At 43.0% G+C, this 14,904-nt stretch overlaps 1 protein-coding gene across 1 annotated transcript in view; it reads right to left on the bottom strand.

The window, feature by feature from the left end:
* Dnah9 (dynein axonemal heavy chain 9) overlaps nucleotides 1–5,081 on the bottom strand; it is a 349,492-nt gene extending 344,411 nt beyond the window's left edge. The window contains 1 exon segment of the mRNA XM_048365947.1: nucleotides 4,665–5,081. Coding sequence (XP_048221904.1) covers nucleotides 4,665–5,081 — 417 coding nt within the window.
* Between the last annotated feature and the right edge of the window lie 9,823 nt (nucleotides 5,082–14,904).

The raw sequence follows: 14,904 nt of genomic DNA, 5'->3' as shown, positions 1-14,904 counted from the left end.
CAGGGAACTTTTCCCTAGCCTTAGTCAGTGTCGAGGTGAAGGTATGGAGCATTTAGAACAGGATATTACCCAGATCATGTTTTTACCAAATAAATGTATCATGGCAAGCTAAGAGCTAGTAAGTCAGAGGTAGTGGAAGTGAATCACGGTAACCATGGAGTAGACCACTTAGGCTGGGCATAGGAATATGAACCTGGGGTATAGGTGAGGGGGTAGGGATGGGAGAAGACAGCAGAGTCCAGGGAACTTTGGCGTCAGAGCCTGACAGGAGGTGAATTGGAAGAACAGTAGTGGCCACTGTTTTTTAGCTGGTGCATGAAACTGGATCATGAGGGTGGTGGTTACTGGTAATGCAAGGTCTGGGAATAGCCACCAGAGCTCAGCATGCCTAAGAGAGGTGGAACAAGATCACTGGAGGAAAAAGGGGAAAGGAACCCAGAGGCCAAGTTACTGGGGACATCATTCACTTGTCTATTGAAATAATTACATGCCATTTCATATGCCTGGGGAATGTTGGAAAATTCACAGTGAGCCAGGCACCATATCCACAAAGGAGTGAGTTCAGCACTATCAGCACAGGATGCAGCCATGAGAAGGGGTGAATTTGATAAGACATACAAACTGGAGACTTAGCCATACAAATGGAGAAGCAGCGAGGAGAATACCAGTCCCCACTCCAGCCTCCAGGAAGGAGGGCTGTGGCTGTGGGGGAGAGTCAGTCTGAGATACTGCATGGGAAAAGGATTGTAAGTGGAATGTACTGTGACAACTCTCCTTTACAAGGTCATAATGTGACCCACTCTTTTCCAAGTGTCTCAGACAATTAAGATTGTATTTCACAACATCCCCAAGAGACAAATTAGGTCCTACAAGTGTAGCAACCTGCTCACATCACACTAATGAATTTGAAAGAACCAGAGTTTAAAGACAGATCAATCAAGACTCCAAGTTTCCTGCTCCCTCTCCAAAGCACAGAATTTCAAAACAGCAGCAGAGTGTTAGAACATTAGGAGAAGTAATCTGACGGCATTGGATCAAAGGGTTCAGAGGAGAAAGTAGGAAAATCAGTTACTATGTGCTAATGATTCTTCCTTTGAATATTTCTTAAGCCACATTTTATTTGAGCCTTGCACTAGTGTAATGGGACAAAACTAATGTTGGAAGTATAGCTTTCTTGTCTGTGTCAGCACCTCTCCGGACCGTAGAAGCACACACCTATGGGCACACTGCAGGAAAACTGTCTGCCAGGTGGATTCCAGACATTAGCAGTGCTCAGTGCAGAGGTGGAAGGAAAAGGAGGAGAATGGAGTCAGAGGCTAAGCACCTACAGATACTGAGAGGGAAGTGGAGAGGATAACTGGAAGAAGGGAAAGAAAGGGGGGAGGAAGGGAAGAGAGGGAGGGGAGATGGAGGGGGCTTGGCAGACAAGTTTTCAAAGACACTAAATAAACTCCAGGATGTATAGTGGAAATAGTGGAATAAAAGAAAGTTGATTGAATTAAGGATTCCTCTTAATGGCTTTAAAGAGCACAAGTAAAGAATCTGAGTATTCTGAAATTAAATTGTTTTATTCAAATTTTAAAAGATAATACATTCTGGCAGCACAGATATTTTAAAGTAGAAAAGCTTTCAGAGTAAAAAGTAAGCCATCTACCTACCCAACACCTCCACCAGAATATAGGTTTCACCATTAGTGTCCTTTCTCTCCCTACCCCTTCCCTTCTTGCTTCTTTTCTTCCTTCTCTCCCTTTTCTCCCTTCCTCCTTTCATCTCCCTCCCCTCTCTTCTTTTCCTCCTTCTCTTTCTTTTTTCCTTTCTCTATTAAACATAAATGGTTACATACTAGACAATCTTGCACTTATTTAAAAATAATTTTATATTGCAGCATTACTTACAATATTCAAGATAGGAAAAATTGATGAAGAAAATGATTATTACATATAGTAGAATCATATCAACATTTTTAAAAAAAGAGAATTTTAGCATTTGTGACAACAGATATGAATGTTGAAGATATTAGACTAAGTGAAAGGAGTCAGAAAATAAGAGATAAGTGCAGAGTGGGGAGTATGGCTCAAGTAGTAGAGCAGCCACATAACAATGTGAGGCCCTGAGTTCAAACCTCAGTACTGCCAAAAAAAAATTACTGCACTTAGGTGAGGATCCCAAAGAAGGAAAATTCAAAGATAGACAAGAGGATGGTGTTTTCCAGGGGCTCAGGAAGGGGACAATGGCAGTTGCTTGATTCCTGTCATGGTGGATGGTGAAGTTCTTTGGATCTGTTACACAACAAAGTGTATATGCATGACAATATCACACTGTACACTTCGAAACCATTGGGAGGGTGAATTTTATTTGTTATGTGCTTTTTGACAATCAAAATTCAACAAATACCTTAATTTTGCTCTCTTTGGTGCAATTAAAACTAAAACCAAAAGAAAAGAGCAAATCAAAGAGGCTCAGATGGGGAAGGCGGAGGGGGAGGGCATCATTAGGAAGGGGTAGAGCTAAGGAAGACAGTGAGTGAAGATGAATATGCTCCATGTAGTTTATTTGCATGTATGAAAATAGAACACTGAAGCCTGTTTAAAGTTTTAAGAAGAAGGGAGTGGGATACAGGAGAGTGACAGAGGAGGTGAAATTGATCAGGATGCATTGTATACATGGGTGGAAATGTCACAACAAATTCTTCCCTCTCCCTAATACAGCTGATAGATGCTAATAAATAAAATTTAAATTATATTAAGGGTTGTTCTATGTCAATCAAATAGAATCACAGCATTTCACTGTGTAAATGGATCATTATTCACACACTTCACTTCTGATTAAGGAATACTGTATTTAATCTCTTACACTGAACTAAGGAAAATTCTTGAAAACTTGAGTTAAATAATTTTAGACTCACTTTTGCTTTGCTGGATTTCATTTCCTTAGCCACAATACAATTCTGAGATGGGCTCATATTCCCCACATATATTAGCTTACGTTCTGTTTCCAAGCCTTTGTTCAGTCTATCCTCACACCTTGGAAAGTGTTTTACTTTGTACTTACCCAGACCCTTCTTGCTCAGAAGCCAGTTTAACATCAGGCCAAGGATGCTTCTCAGACCATATGCATATTTCTCTTCTCGGAACCCAATGACACTTTCTATCTTCATTCACAGAGATTTGGTCCAAACTTGGACTTCAGGTACTATATAATGGTATGACCATGCTAATGGTCAAAACATTAAAATACTACCACTCCTACTGATAAGTTTAGCTTCTCTGGACCCTTGAGACCTGTTTTATACATCCTAATCCCTCCTTGACTCCTCCTTCCCATAGGCTCATGGTAAAGCAACTAAGGGGCTGCCACCTGAGGTTAGCCAGAGTATCCAGGGACCAACCATCAGATGACCTGTACCCCATTCATATCCAGTCTTAAATATTTTGAATATGTTATACATTACATGTGTTTTAGCTCTCTAAAGTAGGCATTCCATGGATGGAAACTTGTCTTCTACTCCTTTGGTATCCCCCATAACATCTGCTTCATGAGAGATCATACAGCCAGAAGCCTGATACCAGTGGCTCACACCTGTAATCCTAACTACTTAGGAGGCTGAGACCTGGGGGGTGGTAGTTTGAAGTCAGCCCAAGCAGTCCAAGATACTCCATTTCCAAAGTAACCAGCAAAAAGCTGGGGGGATGCATGGCTCAAGTAGAGTGCCATCTGTGAGCTACAAGGCTGAGCAAAGCACAGGGTCTGAATTCAAGCCCCAGTACTGACACACAGAAAAGGAAGAAAGAAAAGAATAAAATAATGATCACAAGCTGAAGGACCAAAGGTACCAGCCTTCAGAAGCTCATGTGCCTGCCAGACTGGCAGGGAGATTTCCATGCTTTCCAGAAGGTCTAATTGGCCCAAGTATCTTTTCTGGGCATCCCTCAGGAGTCTCTTGCACTGTAAACATCTTGCTATGGTGCCATTCAAACACTCCATAATCCACATCTTGGTCTTCCTCTGGGCACCTTCTATAAATGCCTGCTGGACATTTCCAAAACTCAGCTCCATTTCTGCAGGCAGAGGCCTGCGAAGTGTCACAGATGAATGAGGTAAAACAACAACAAAAAACAACCAACACCACCAAGAAAAACCACACCCCTTAAACTCCTCTACAGAATTAAAGCTTTCCCCTCCACCCACCCCATAAATCCATTAATAATAGCCCCTAATGCACTACTTCTTGTCTCTTACTCCTTCTTGATGTGCAGGAGCAATTAAGAAAATGGACTTAAAAAGTGGTGGACCCAAGCGACTCCTCAAACTCTAGCCTGCCCTCCACTTTGGCAAGAATCCAGACTTGGATTCTCAACTTTCCTCTTGCACTCGTCCAACAGGTCAAGACAAGCAAGCCTCAGAAGTCTTTAGGTTTGTGTTTTCCATCCAGCTCCGCCCTTCTCCTAGGTCTCTGGCTCTGCCTCAAAGTTCTCTCCGGACTCCAGAATTGGGATCCGGGTCAGCATCAACCGCCCCGGGCCCAGACCTCTGCCTCTGCCTTTGACCCCGCCCCTTGGCCCGCCCCGAGGCACCGCCCACCAGTCTGGTCCCGCCCGGCCGCAGGCTCCTCCCCCTTCCCCCGGCCCAGGTCCATCCTCGCGGGGCCGCCGACCCACCCTCACCTCAGAAAGCAGCGCGGCCAGGTGCTCCAGAGGCGCAGCGGGCAGGTCCCCGCAGAGCACTGCGCCGCGGAGGCTACTGGATCCTGGAGGCTCGGGCCTGGTGCGCAAGAAAAACAGCCTCTTCGCTCGAGCCGGGCCTGGCTCGGATCCGGCCTCCAGCCCGGGTCGCACCGCCAGGCCCCCAGGCCCGGGCTGCACCACCAGCAGCGGCCGCGGCCCTTCAGTAGCATCGTGACTGAGGAAGGCTTGGAACAACTGCTCCGCCTCGGCCGTCCCCGCGCAGCGCTCCCAGTCGTCTGCCGCCAGCCGCAGGCTCTGAGCAACGTAGGACCCCAGGAGACGCAGCCTCGGGTCGCCCTGGGGCTCCTCGTCTACGTTCTGCGCGGGCAGCGCCGCCCGCACCCCAGCGCTCGGCATAGCTGGGCCCGGAGCTGCATTGGTTTCCCTAGCTACGGGGACGCGGCTAGGACGTCCCTCCTCTGCTCTCTTCTTATTGGGCAATTGGCTCCCTGGGCCCGCCCATTCCAGGCGAATAAGGTAGGCGAGGGTCAGGGGGCGGGTCGCGTCCGTGTTGCTAGGAAACCGGCAGAGTTGTCCTTGTTCTGATTGATTGGTGGTGCTCAGGGAGACTGTATAGGACTGTGTGGCTTATTGGAGGGGCACTTGGAGAGGTCAAGCGTATAAGTGCGGTTAAGAATCCCAGGATCATTGCTGGCCAAGGTCAGAATCAATTGCATATCGTTTCATTCTCTCATACCTATCTAAAATGTGTAATAAAAGAATTAGAACCCAATACCAAGTCAAAAACTAAATGTAAAGAATGTCAATGCAGGTAGGCTCACACCTGTAATCCTAGCTACTCTGGAGGCTGATATCTGAGAATTGCCATTGGAAGCCAACCTGACCCAGAAAGTCTGTGAGACTCAGATCTCCAATTAACCAGTCCTAACCCCGGAGTTTAAGCCCCAGTACTGGCACAAAAGAAAGAGAGAGACAAGGAAGGAGACAGGGAAGGGAGGGAGGGGAGGAAGGGAGGAAGTCAATACAGAATGATCCTGGAGTAAGTAATTCTGATCAAGATGAGTTTTGTAGGGCTGGGAATATGGCCTAGTGGCAAGAGTGCTTGCCTCATATACATGAAGCCCTGGGTTCGATTCCCCAGCACCACATATATATAAAATGGCCAGAAGTGGCCTGTGGCTCAAGGGGCAGAGTGCTAGCCTTGAGCAAAAAGAAGCCAGGGACAGTGCTCAGGCCCTGAGTCCAAGCCCAGGACTGGCCAAAAAAAGATGAGTTTTGTACATAAGTGGACATATTAAAATGAAGCACACTTGTACTGCTAATTGTTGCTAATAAAAGAAGATGCCCCTGGAATAAAAATAATTACAGCAAGCAAGAAAGAAGATAAATAAAGCCAATGCCTTCTTTAATTCCTTTCCACAATGACACGTACTTTAGAATTCTGCCATCCAATAGAACTTTTTGTAATATCTGTGGGAGCCACAGGTGGGTTACAAAGAACATGAACTGCACTGTTGGCTCTGAGGAGTTGATTTTCTAATTGTATTTAATTTTTCCAATTAGTTTGGCACATGTGGCTAATGGCTTATTACATTGGATAGCTCAGCTTCAAAAACTGAATGTCAATTATTTTAAGTGTTTTATGGCCTTGCTTTGCTATGTTTTAGACACGTGTTTCGTCTGCCAAAAGGGAAACATGATCTGAAGTCCTTCTGATTCCCCTGGAGTGGCCCCAATGGGTTCTTCTTCAATGTACCAAAGCCCTTATAAATATTCAGATTGATCAGAACCTCCCTATCCTGTGCTGTAGACAGATTTTGTCTTCAAAGCAGGATAATGTGAAGAAGAACCTCACCCAACATATAAGTTAGCCTTTGTCACCTACAGAGTACTTCTCCATGATCAGGATAAACAGATTGGCCCTTTGCATTCATAGAAGAGGATTGTGGGTGCCATGGAAATATACAACTTAGCATGAAAGCTGCAGGCAGCCCCCTTCTGTCCCTCTCTGCCCTCTAATTATAGCCACCTTCCAGAGCCTGCAGAGTATCTAGGTAAAGCCAATGCTTATACTTGACTTCAGAAGACTGTTAACCAAATAGCAGTTATCAAAGGCAGCTTGGCTAATGAGCACCCTTCAGGAAAACACCAGTGTCTGGAAGGTGAGATGATTGATTTCCTAATAACTAGAACATTAAAGTTACTGTGATGAAAACTATTCACATTAGCAAATGGATCTTTGCATCTGTAAGGAGTGTTTCATCATCAGGGCATTAAACAATAAGCAGACCAGTTATGAGGGAAGGAGAAAACTGGGGCAGTGAGGTAACTTTTAAGATGAATTCAGTAATTGACATTTCCCAAAACACATTAGGGTAAAACAAAAATGCCAGAAGGTTCTTATATATTATCATAATTTAATTTATTCTTTTGGCCATTAGGAAGCATCATTGTCGTTTGGTGCCTTGGGCCTCATGTATGTCAACCCTGTTCATGTTTTGATACAGAGTGAATTCAAGACCATCCATTTCCTATTAAACCTTCAAATAAAATCTGTATGACTTCCATCATAGCCTTTCTTGTTCTTAATCTCTTTTGTCTTTATGTCTTATATTGCTTCAACATGCATATAACGCAGACACAAAGGAGCCCATGAAGATGCTTGGTGGAGGGTAAAGGCTCCTGAACCCAGTTTTTGTTTGTTTTTCATCATGAAATACCTTCTATCGGTTTTCAAAGTTAATTTAGGTAGGGAATAGGGGTATCTCTATAGGCTTTATTGAAAACAATTGATATTTTCTTTATATTTATTGCTACAATAAAAAATAAAACAAGACTTATTATTAGCTGTCTATTGCTGTGTAACAAATGACACCCAAACTTAGTAACTTAAAATATAAATAGGTGCTTATGGTCTCACACACTTATGGTGGGTCAGGAATTTGGGAACAAAGTAACTGAGTAGCTGTGGTCCAGGGTTTCCATGATGTTGCAGGCAAAATCTCACTTGAGAGCTCCATCATTTGAGAGCTTGACTGGACTTGGCAGAGCCAGTTGCAAGATGGCAAACTCAGATGGCTGGCAGATCATGGTAGCTGTTGACTGCAGGCTTCAATTTCCTGACATATAAGGCTCTCCTTTGTGGGTGTGAGTGTCCTGTTAAGACAGCAGGTAGCTTCCTCCACACCAAATGATCTAACAAAGGACAAGACAGAAGCTGCAATATATATTATGACTTAGCCTTGAAAGTCGCACACTGTCACTTCTGCAATAATCTTATGAGTTACAAAGGTCTGCCTCATTCACTGTGATAGGGTATGACATAATGATGAGAATATAGAATACAAGAATCATTAGGAATTATCTTAAAAGCTAGCTCCTTCAAAAGTTATTAAGAGAGTAATTTGTGTATGATGTTTAGAGTAAATAATTTTCAGTTTTAAAAGGAGAGAGTTGTACTTGTTCTAGTCGTCTAACATTTTTATAATCTGATTTTTTTTGTTTGAAATATCAGTGAATAATTTCTGTTTAAGACTTTCAATAATAATTTCTTTAAATTTTGGACCATTGCCAGTGACAAGAAGTTTGTTCACACAAGCAATTAATTCTAAATTTAAAGCCTTTTACCATTATTCAAAAGTTAGCAGTTGACATTATGTATAGAGAATCTAATAGCTCTTTCTTTTCTTCTTTGCCAAATGTTATATTCAAATGTCTTATGGTCCTTTGTACATATTGAATGTAAATTAGCCTTTTCATATAAAATATTTCAAAGTAAAGAGGAAGTACTACTTCAGAGAATATGTGTGTCATCAGAATATGTTCCCTTCAGCCATTTTGGAAACTGCCAAATGAGGACCAGACATAGAGGTGGATAGAGGCCTAGAAGGGAGTTCAGCTACTGTGATTCCATCCAGGACACATGCACAAGAACGTTAGTAGTAATGTTGGCCATGATAGCCAAACAACTGAAAGGAAACCAAGTGTCTGTTAACAGGAAAATGTTAAATACTACACATGAAATAAATTATTACACAGCAGTAAATATGAATAGAGGATAGCCATTTATATCAGTATGGATAAACCTTAAAAACAACGCTGCACAAAAAGCTAAATTGCAGCCAAAGACATTCATTTATTCATTCATCTTTAGAAAATTTAAACCAAGATGAAACAGACTTTTTTTTAGAGCAACATACATATATAGTAATCGAAAGAAAAGTAAAATTCAGGTTTTGATCACTCCTAAAGATACCAAGGAAGCACATATTGGGCCAAAGAAGCACATGTTGGGTCATTTAAGTTTGCTAAATCCCCTTCTCTCCCCTCCACTTTCCTCCCTTCTGATCCACTCCCCTCACTTCCATTTCCCTACTCTTTCCTCTCCTCTTCCTTCCTCTCTCTCCTACTCTTTCCTCTCCCGCTCCACCCCATCCCCTATTCTCTTCTTCCCTTTTCTCTCACCTCCCCCTCTCACTGCCCCTACCTTTCCCTCCCTCCCCCTCCTTTTTTTTTTTTACTGAGACTGTCACTAGTCCCAGCTAGCCTAGAACTCACGATTCTCCTGCCTCTATGTACTAAGTGCTTAAATTACAAACTTGTATCAACACATCACCATGTCCAGTTGTAATGTTTCCTCTTCTCCCTCCCTCTCTGCTTCCCTTTCTTCTTTCCCCTCTCTCCTTCACTCCCTTTCTCACTCTTGTGCCAGCAATGGAGTTTGAACTCAGGGCCTTACACTCTCACTCCGATTTTTATGTTTGTTTGTTTATGACTAGTACTGTACCAGTTGAACCATGCTTCCAATCTGGCATTTTTCCATTTAATTGGAAATGGAGTCTCACAGACGTTTCTGCCTGCGTTGCCTTTGAACCATGATCCTGCCCATTGCAGTCTCCTCAGTAGATGGAATCACAGGCTTGAGCCACCTGTGCCCAGCTATAATATCTTATTTCTTAACTTGGATTATGGGCTTTCATTTTTACTATTTTTTAAAACTATACACATATATTATGCAATCCTTTGTGTGCATATATTAATTTCAATGAAAGTAAGTTTGACATGGTGGCATATACTTGTAGTCCCAGCATTTGAGAGGTTGTGGTAGAAGGATCCTGAATTCAAGGTCAGCCTGAGCTATATAGTAAGACCCCGACTCAAATAAAAAAATCTAAATAAATAAGTGGTAAACACCTCATTTTATATACTCTTTTGTAGAGAAAATTAATTCCATTTGCTGCACTGTATGTATTATCACACATTTTCATGGTCATATTTATTATTGTCATAAATTTATAATTCAAGATTTTAGAAATTAAATTTTATAATTAATAAACTTACTTGTGACTTATTTTTCTTCAAACCCAATTATCACAGTTCAGATTTTTCTCTTATTGTAGTGTTAGAAAGCATCTTTTTCTTCCAGCAGACAAGCCCTCTTTCTTAGTTCTGCTCCTCCTGTGTGATCACTTCTGCTTGAGGCAGGATAGGTAGGACAAGATGTCAGGAGAAATCAGAAATAAACAAACAGCTGAAAACAAGCTAGAGTCAGGAGCCAATATTAAAAACAAATCACTAGAGCACTGAAAGTTGAATTAATCACATACTTATGTGTGTATTCCTCATATGTTCAGTGAGTGTGAGAATAGAAGGTGATTTTTTGACATAATGAAATGCTCAGTGCCACAAAGAGCAGAGGCAGTTCATGGTACAAGGTCCTTTGATTGCAAAGCCACCTTAGATGTTTCCACCTTAGAAATGTTGTCTAGGGGCTGGGAATATGGCCTAGTGGCTAGAGTGCTTGCCTCTCATACATGAAGCCCTAGGTTCAATTCCTCAGCACCATATATATAGTAAACGGCCAGAAGTGGCGCTGTGGCTCAAGTGGCAGAGTGCTAGCCTTGAGCAAAAAGAAGCCAGGGACAGTGCTCAGGCCCTGAGTTCAAGCTCCAGGACTGGCCAAAAAAAAAAGAAAAAGAAATGTTCTCTAAACAAGAGCTCAACTGGATGTCTGTAGCTCATGCCTGTAATCCTAGCTATGAAGGAGGCTAGGTTCTGAGGATCAAAGTCTGGAGCCAACCCTGGGCAGAAAAAATATCTGTGAGAGTTTCACTTCCATTTAACCAACCATGAGAAAGCCAAAGTGGAGCTGTAGCTAAGTGACTGAGTACCAGCCTTGAGCAATTAAAAAGCCAAGTGACAGTACCCAGGCCCTGAGTTCCAGCCCCAGTACAGGCACGTGCAGACACACCCACACAATATACATACAGACAACCTAGAAATTTAACAAAATGACTGGAGGTCAGAGGATGTCCATATATCTAGATAAAAGTCCAAATTAGAATCTCCCAGCTTAGAAGTTATAAATACTCCTGGGCAAAGGATTACCTTTGGTTCCCCTGTCTCCTTCCCTCTGAACGTTAGAAAATGTCATGCTTCTTACTTGAAGTTTGCTTTGCTTTCTTTGAAACTTTGCTCATCCCTTACCTCATAACCCCGTTTGTGATTCTCTTCAAAATTCCTTTTCTTGTTGGATTCAAGAGCCTTGAACTGGAAAATAATTGGGGAGTTGAGGATCCCCTTCTCATCCTTGCTCTAATCCTTCCCAGATGGCTTTCATTCTCTTTGGCTTCTTTCTCTACTCAACTCCATCAAATATTGCTGTTGCTTGGGTAACTGCCTCAAGTCCTCTTCTCTTTAAAATCTCTCCTTGTAATGAATGATTCACCCAAAAACTTCTCTCTTTGATAATGGGCATAATCTTAAGGTGTAAGTTTTCCTTCATATCTCCATCCTTAGTAGGGAAAGAAAAGACTGAAGCCAGCTTGATTTTTGTTCCTTTATAGGCAACATGTTGAAATGACTTGATTACTTAAAGAATTCTTTTCTTCTCCTATTGAAATTTTGTGATTAAAAAATTTAGGGAAGAATTAAAGTCCCATTGGATCAATTTTTGCCCCAAATTTTGAGACTGAAGGGGGGAATGAAGAGTTAAAGTAAACCCCATTTTCAGGCAGCCCCCGTTTTGTTATCTGTTTAAACTATGAGCAAACCCAGGGCAATCTTATTAGGGCCCAGCCGGTCAAGAACTCTAACTGCCTGGGAATGCTTAACTCTAACCACCCCCAGAAGGCCTCGAGCCCTGAGCCAATCATATTTGTACCCGTGTCCTAATCTTGCTTGGTTGAACATCTGATTGCTGTAACTTTGTTTTTTTGCCTTTATAAGCCCTGAGCAATCGCAGCTCAGGGCTTCCTCCTAACCTCCGCTGTGTTGGTGGGTAGGACGAGGCCCGAGTTGCAGCTTGCCTGAATAAAGCCTTGCCTTGCTTTTGCATTTTGGAACGTCTGAGTCTCGGTGGTCTTCTTGGTGGTCGTTTTGCGACTTGGCATAACAGAGACCCCAGTTGATTCTCAGATGAAGTGTGTTTTCACAGCCGGAAAAGATGATTCTCTGGAATCTTGGGTTAGAACGTGCTAAGAGTTACAAATAGGAAGTACATTTTGAAGTAATAATTGGGGTTTTCATTCCTGTGTGTTTTGATGTTATCCCATGGCTCTCTATCCATCTGAGGTAGTAACATTTAATCAGGGGAGGATAGATATAGCCTACAGCCTAACACTGAATAGTTTTCAAACACAGTAGAGACAATAGCTGAGAAGGCCATTTGTTTTCTCATATTGCAATGGCCAAGCGCTTAGAGGAAAGGTTTATGTTGTTTTAATTCTGACAGCTTAGTTTTGAATACAGAAGACACTTATGGAAAGAGAGAGAGAGAGAGAGAGAGAGAGATACTAGAGTGTGTAGGAATGTATGGGTGTAATCTCAACTCCCTTTTTTCATGGTGTTCAGGAAATGTTTCTCTTTTCCATTTCTCAAATAAATTTTTGCAACAACTTTAAAAATATGGGTTATAATAAACAGATTTCCTTGCAAAGAAGAGATAAGAGGTTTTTTTCTGGGTAGGAGAGGGGTTAAGGAAGCTCCTCTACTTTGAGGAGCAAAGAGCACCTTGCAAATGGCTGTACCATCTTTGACTCTTCCAGGTAAATTCAGGGAAGGCAATGAGATGACAATGACAGAAAAATAAATACTTGAGTTGAAGTGCCAGACTTTGAAGTCAGGCCCCATTTTACCATGTGAACCCCATTTTACCACGCAAACCCCACTTTACCACGCGAACCTGAGATAAGCAAGCCCTGTGAGCAGACCCAGGACAAGCCCATTAAGGCCCAGTCTGTCTAGAACTCTAACCGCTGGGAATGCTTAACTCTGACCACCCCTAGAATGCCTCGAACCCTGAGCCAATCAGATTTGTACCTGTGTCATAATCTTGCTTGCTTGAACACCTGATTATTGTAACTTTGTTCTTTGCCTTTATAAGCCCTGTGTAATCACAGCTCGGGGCTCCCTCCTAACCTCCGCTGTGTTGGTGGGTAGGATGAGGCCCGAGTTGCAGCTCGCTTAAAGCCTTGCCTTGCTTTTGTATTTTGGAATGTCTGAGTCTCAGTGGTCTTCTTGGTGGTGGTCTTGCGACTTGGCACAACAGAGTGTCTAGGAGGACAGTGGAGTCATTGTCCCAGGGAAGCCAAGCAAATGAAAAGCCTTTGTGTAACCTGTACCCTGGTTCTAGGGTAGCAGTGTGAGGGGAGGGGGGGAGCAGGATTGAAGGAGAGGGACCAGACCATTACTTATTTATTCATTTACAAGGCATTGTGCTTGCTAGGCAGGATCTCTACCACTTGAGCCATACCACCATCCTTATTTTTTTGTTTTATTACTTTTAAGTTTGTTTGTTCACATCTGGACCATCATCTTTCTGCCTCTGACATAGCTAGGACTGCAGGCAGGCACCACCACCTAGCTCATTAATTGAGATGGAATCTTGCTAACTTTCTTCTTGGACTGGCTTCCACCTGTGATCCTCTCAATCTTAGCCTTTTCAGTTGCTGGGATTACAGGTATGAGACATCATAGCTAGCCCTCAGAAACCTTTTAGATTTCACCACATCCTATTATGGTGCAAGAGCAAGAATTGACAATGTCTAAGATCTTTGTGGTTAGGAGAAGGAAAACTGAAGTGTGAAGGAGGGAAATTTGGGGTTAGGCTGAGAATGATACAGAGTTCATAGCTGTATTACCTAGAGTTTTTCACAGTTAACTACATGCTTGTTTTACACATTTGTTGTATACAACAAAGTCACAAGCTGCTCCAATTTTGTGGACATTCATTTTCCAAGTACTACTCATGTCACTTGATAGTCTAGTCTATTGGCAACACAGGCTTTTTTATTCTGATTTTAATTACTGATATTAACTCCCAGATCACAAATCATCCTTTGTTGGGGATTCAGCTTGGCATTGAAGGGGGAAGAGCGATGAGGGCGATCCTGAGGGCCCACTCTGGGGCAGTGTGGAACCTAGCCACACCTACCCCCTTCTGGGTCCGGAACTGGAGGGAGTAGCTCTAAACCATCCCCCTCCTCCCATCTCGAAGCATGTGCGTGGCAAAATGGTTCCAGCGGAGGCCAGGGGGGTGATGATCCTTGGGGGGGGGCGTGGCGACCACCCCTGGGGGAAATCCTGTGATGCCACCCTGATGGACAGCTCAGGCATCAAATCCCAGCCCCTACGTAGGTGCACGTATCCCTCCCCCTCCGCCACCCCCCAACCTGTGTAACAGATCTTTCCCTGAATTAAACGAGTAGAGTTTACAGGATGGCTAAAGAAGTGCTAAATTGGTGGCCATAGTGTTTAGAGAGGCCTTACCTAAGGCAAGAACAGAAGCCCTCTTAAAGGAGAAAAAACAGTCAGATTGGACTAAAACCCACACCAAAGACTTCCGGTTAGCATATTCTCTTCATTAATAACTCTATCTCTATAATACAGATTGAAGGGGGAATGAAGAAGTTGAAGTAAACCCCATTTTCAGGTAGCCCCCGTTTTGTTGTCTGAGCAAACCCAGGGCAAGCTTATTAGGGCTCAGCCAGCCAAGAACTCTAACTGCCTGGGAATGCTTAACTCTAACCACCCCTAGAATGCCTCGAACCCTGAGCCAATCAGATTTCTACCCGTAATCTTGCTTGCTTAAACACCTGATTGCTGTAACTTTGTCTTTTGCTTTTATAAGCTCTGAGTAATTGCAGCGTGAGGCTGCCTCCTAACCTCCACTGTGTTGGTGGGTAGGACAAGGCCCGGGCGGGGACCCCGCTTGAATAAA

The sequence above is a fragment of the Perognathus longimembris genome, chromosome 17, assembly GCF_023159225.1.
Source record: "Perognathus longimembris pacificus isolate PPM17 chromosome 17, ASM2315922v1, whole genome shotgun sequence".
NCBI lineage: Eukaryota > Metazoa > Chordata > Mammalia > Rodentia > Heteromyidae > Perognathus > Perognathus longimembris.
The sequence above is the reverse complement of the archived record's forward strand: the minus strand, read 5'-3'. Positions and strand labels throughout refer to the sequence as shown.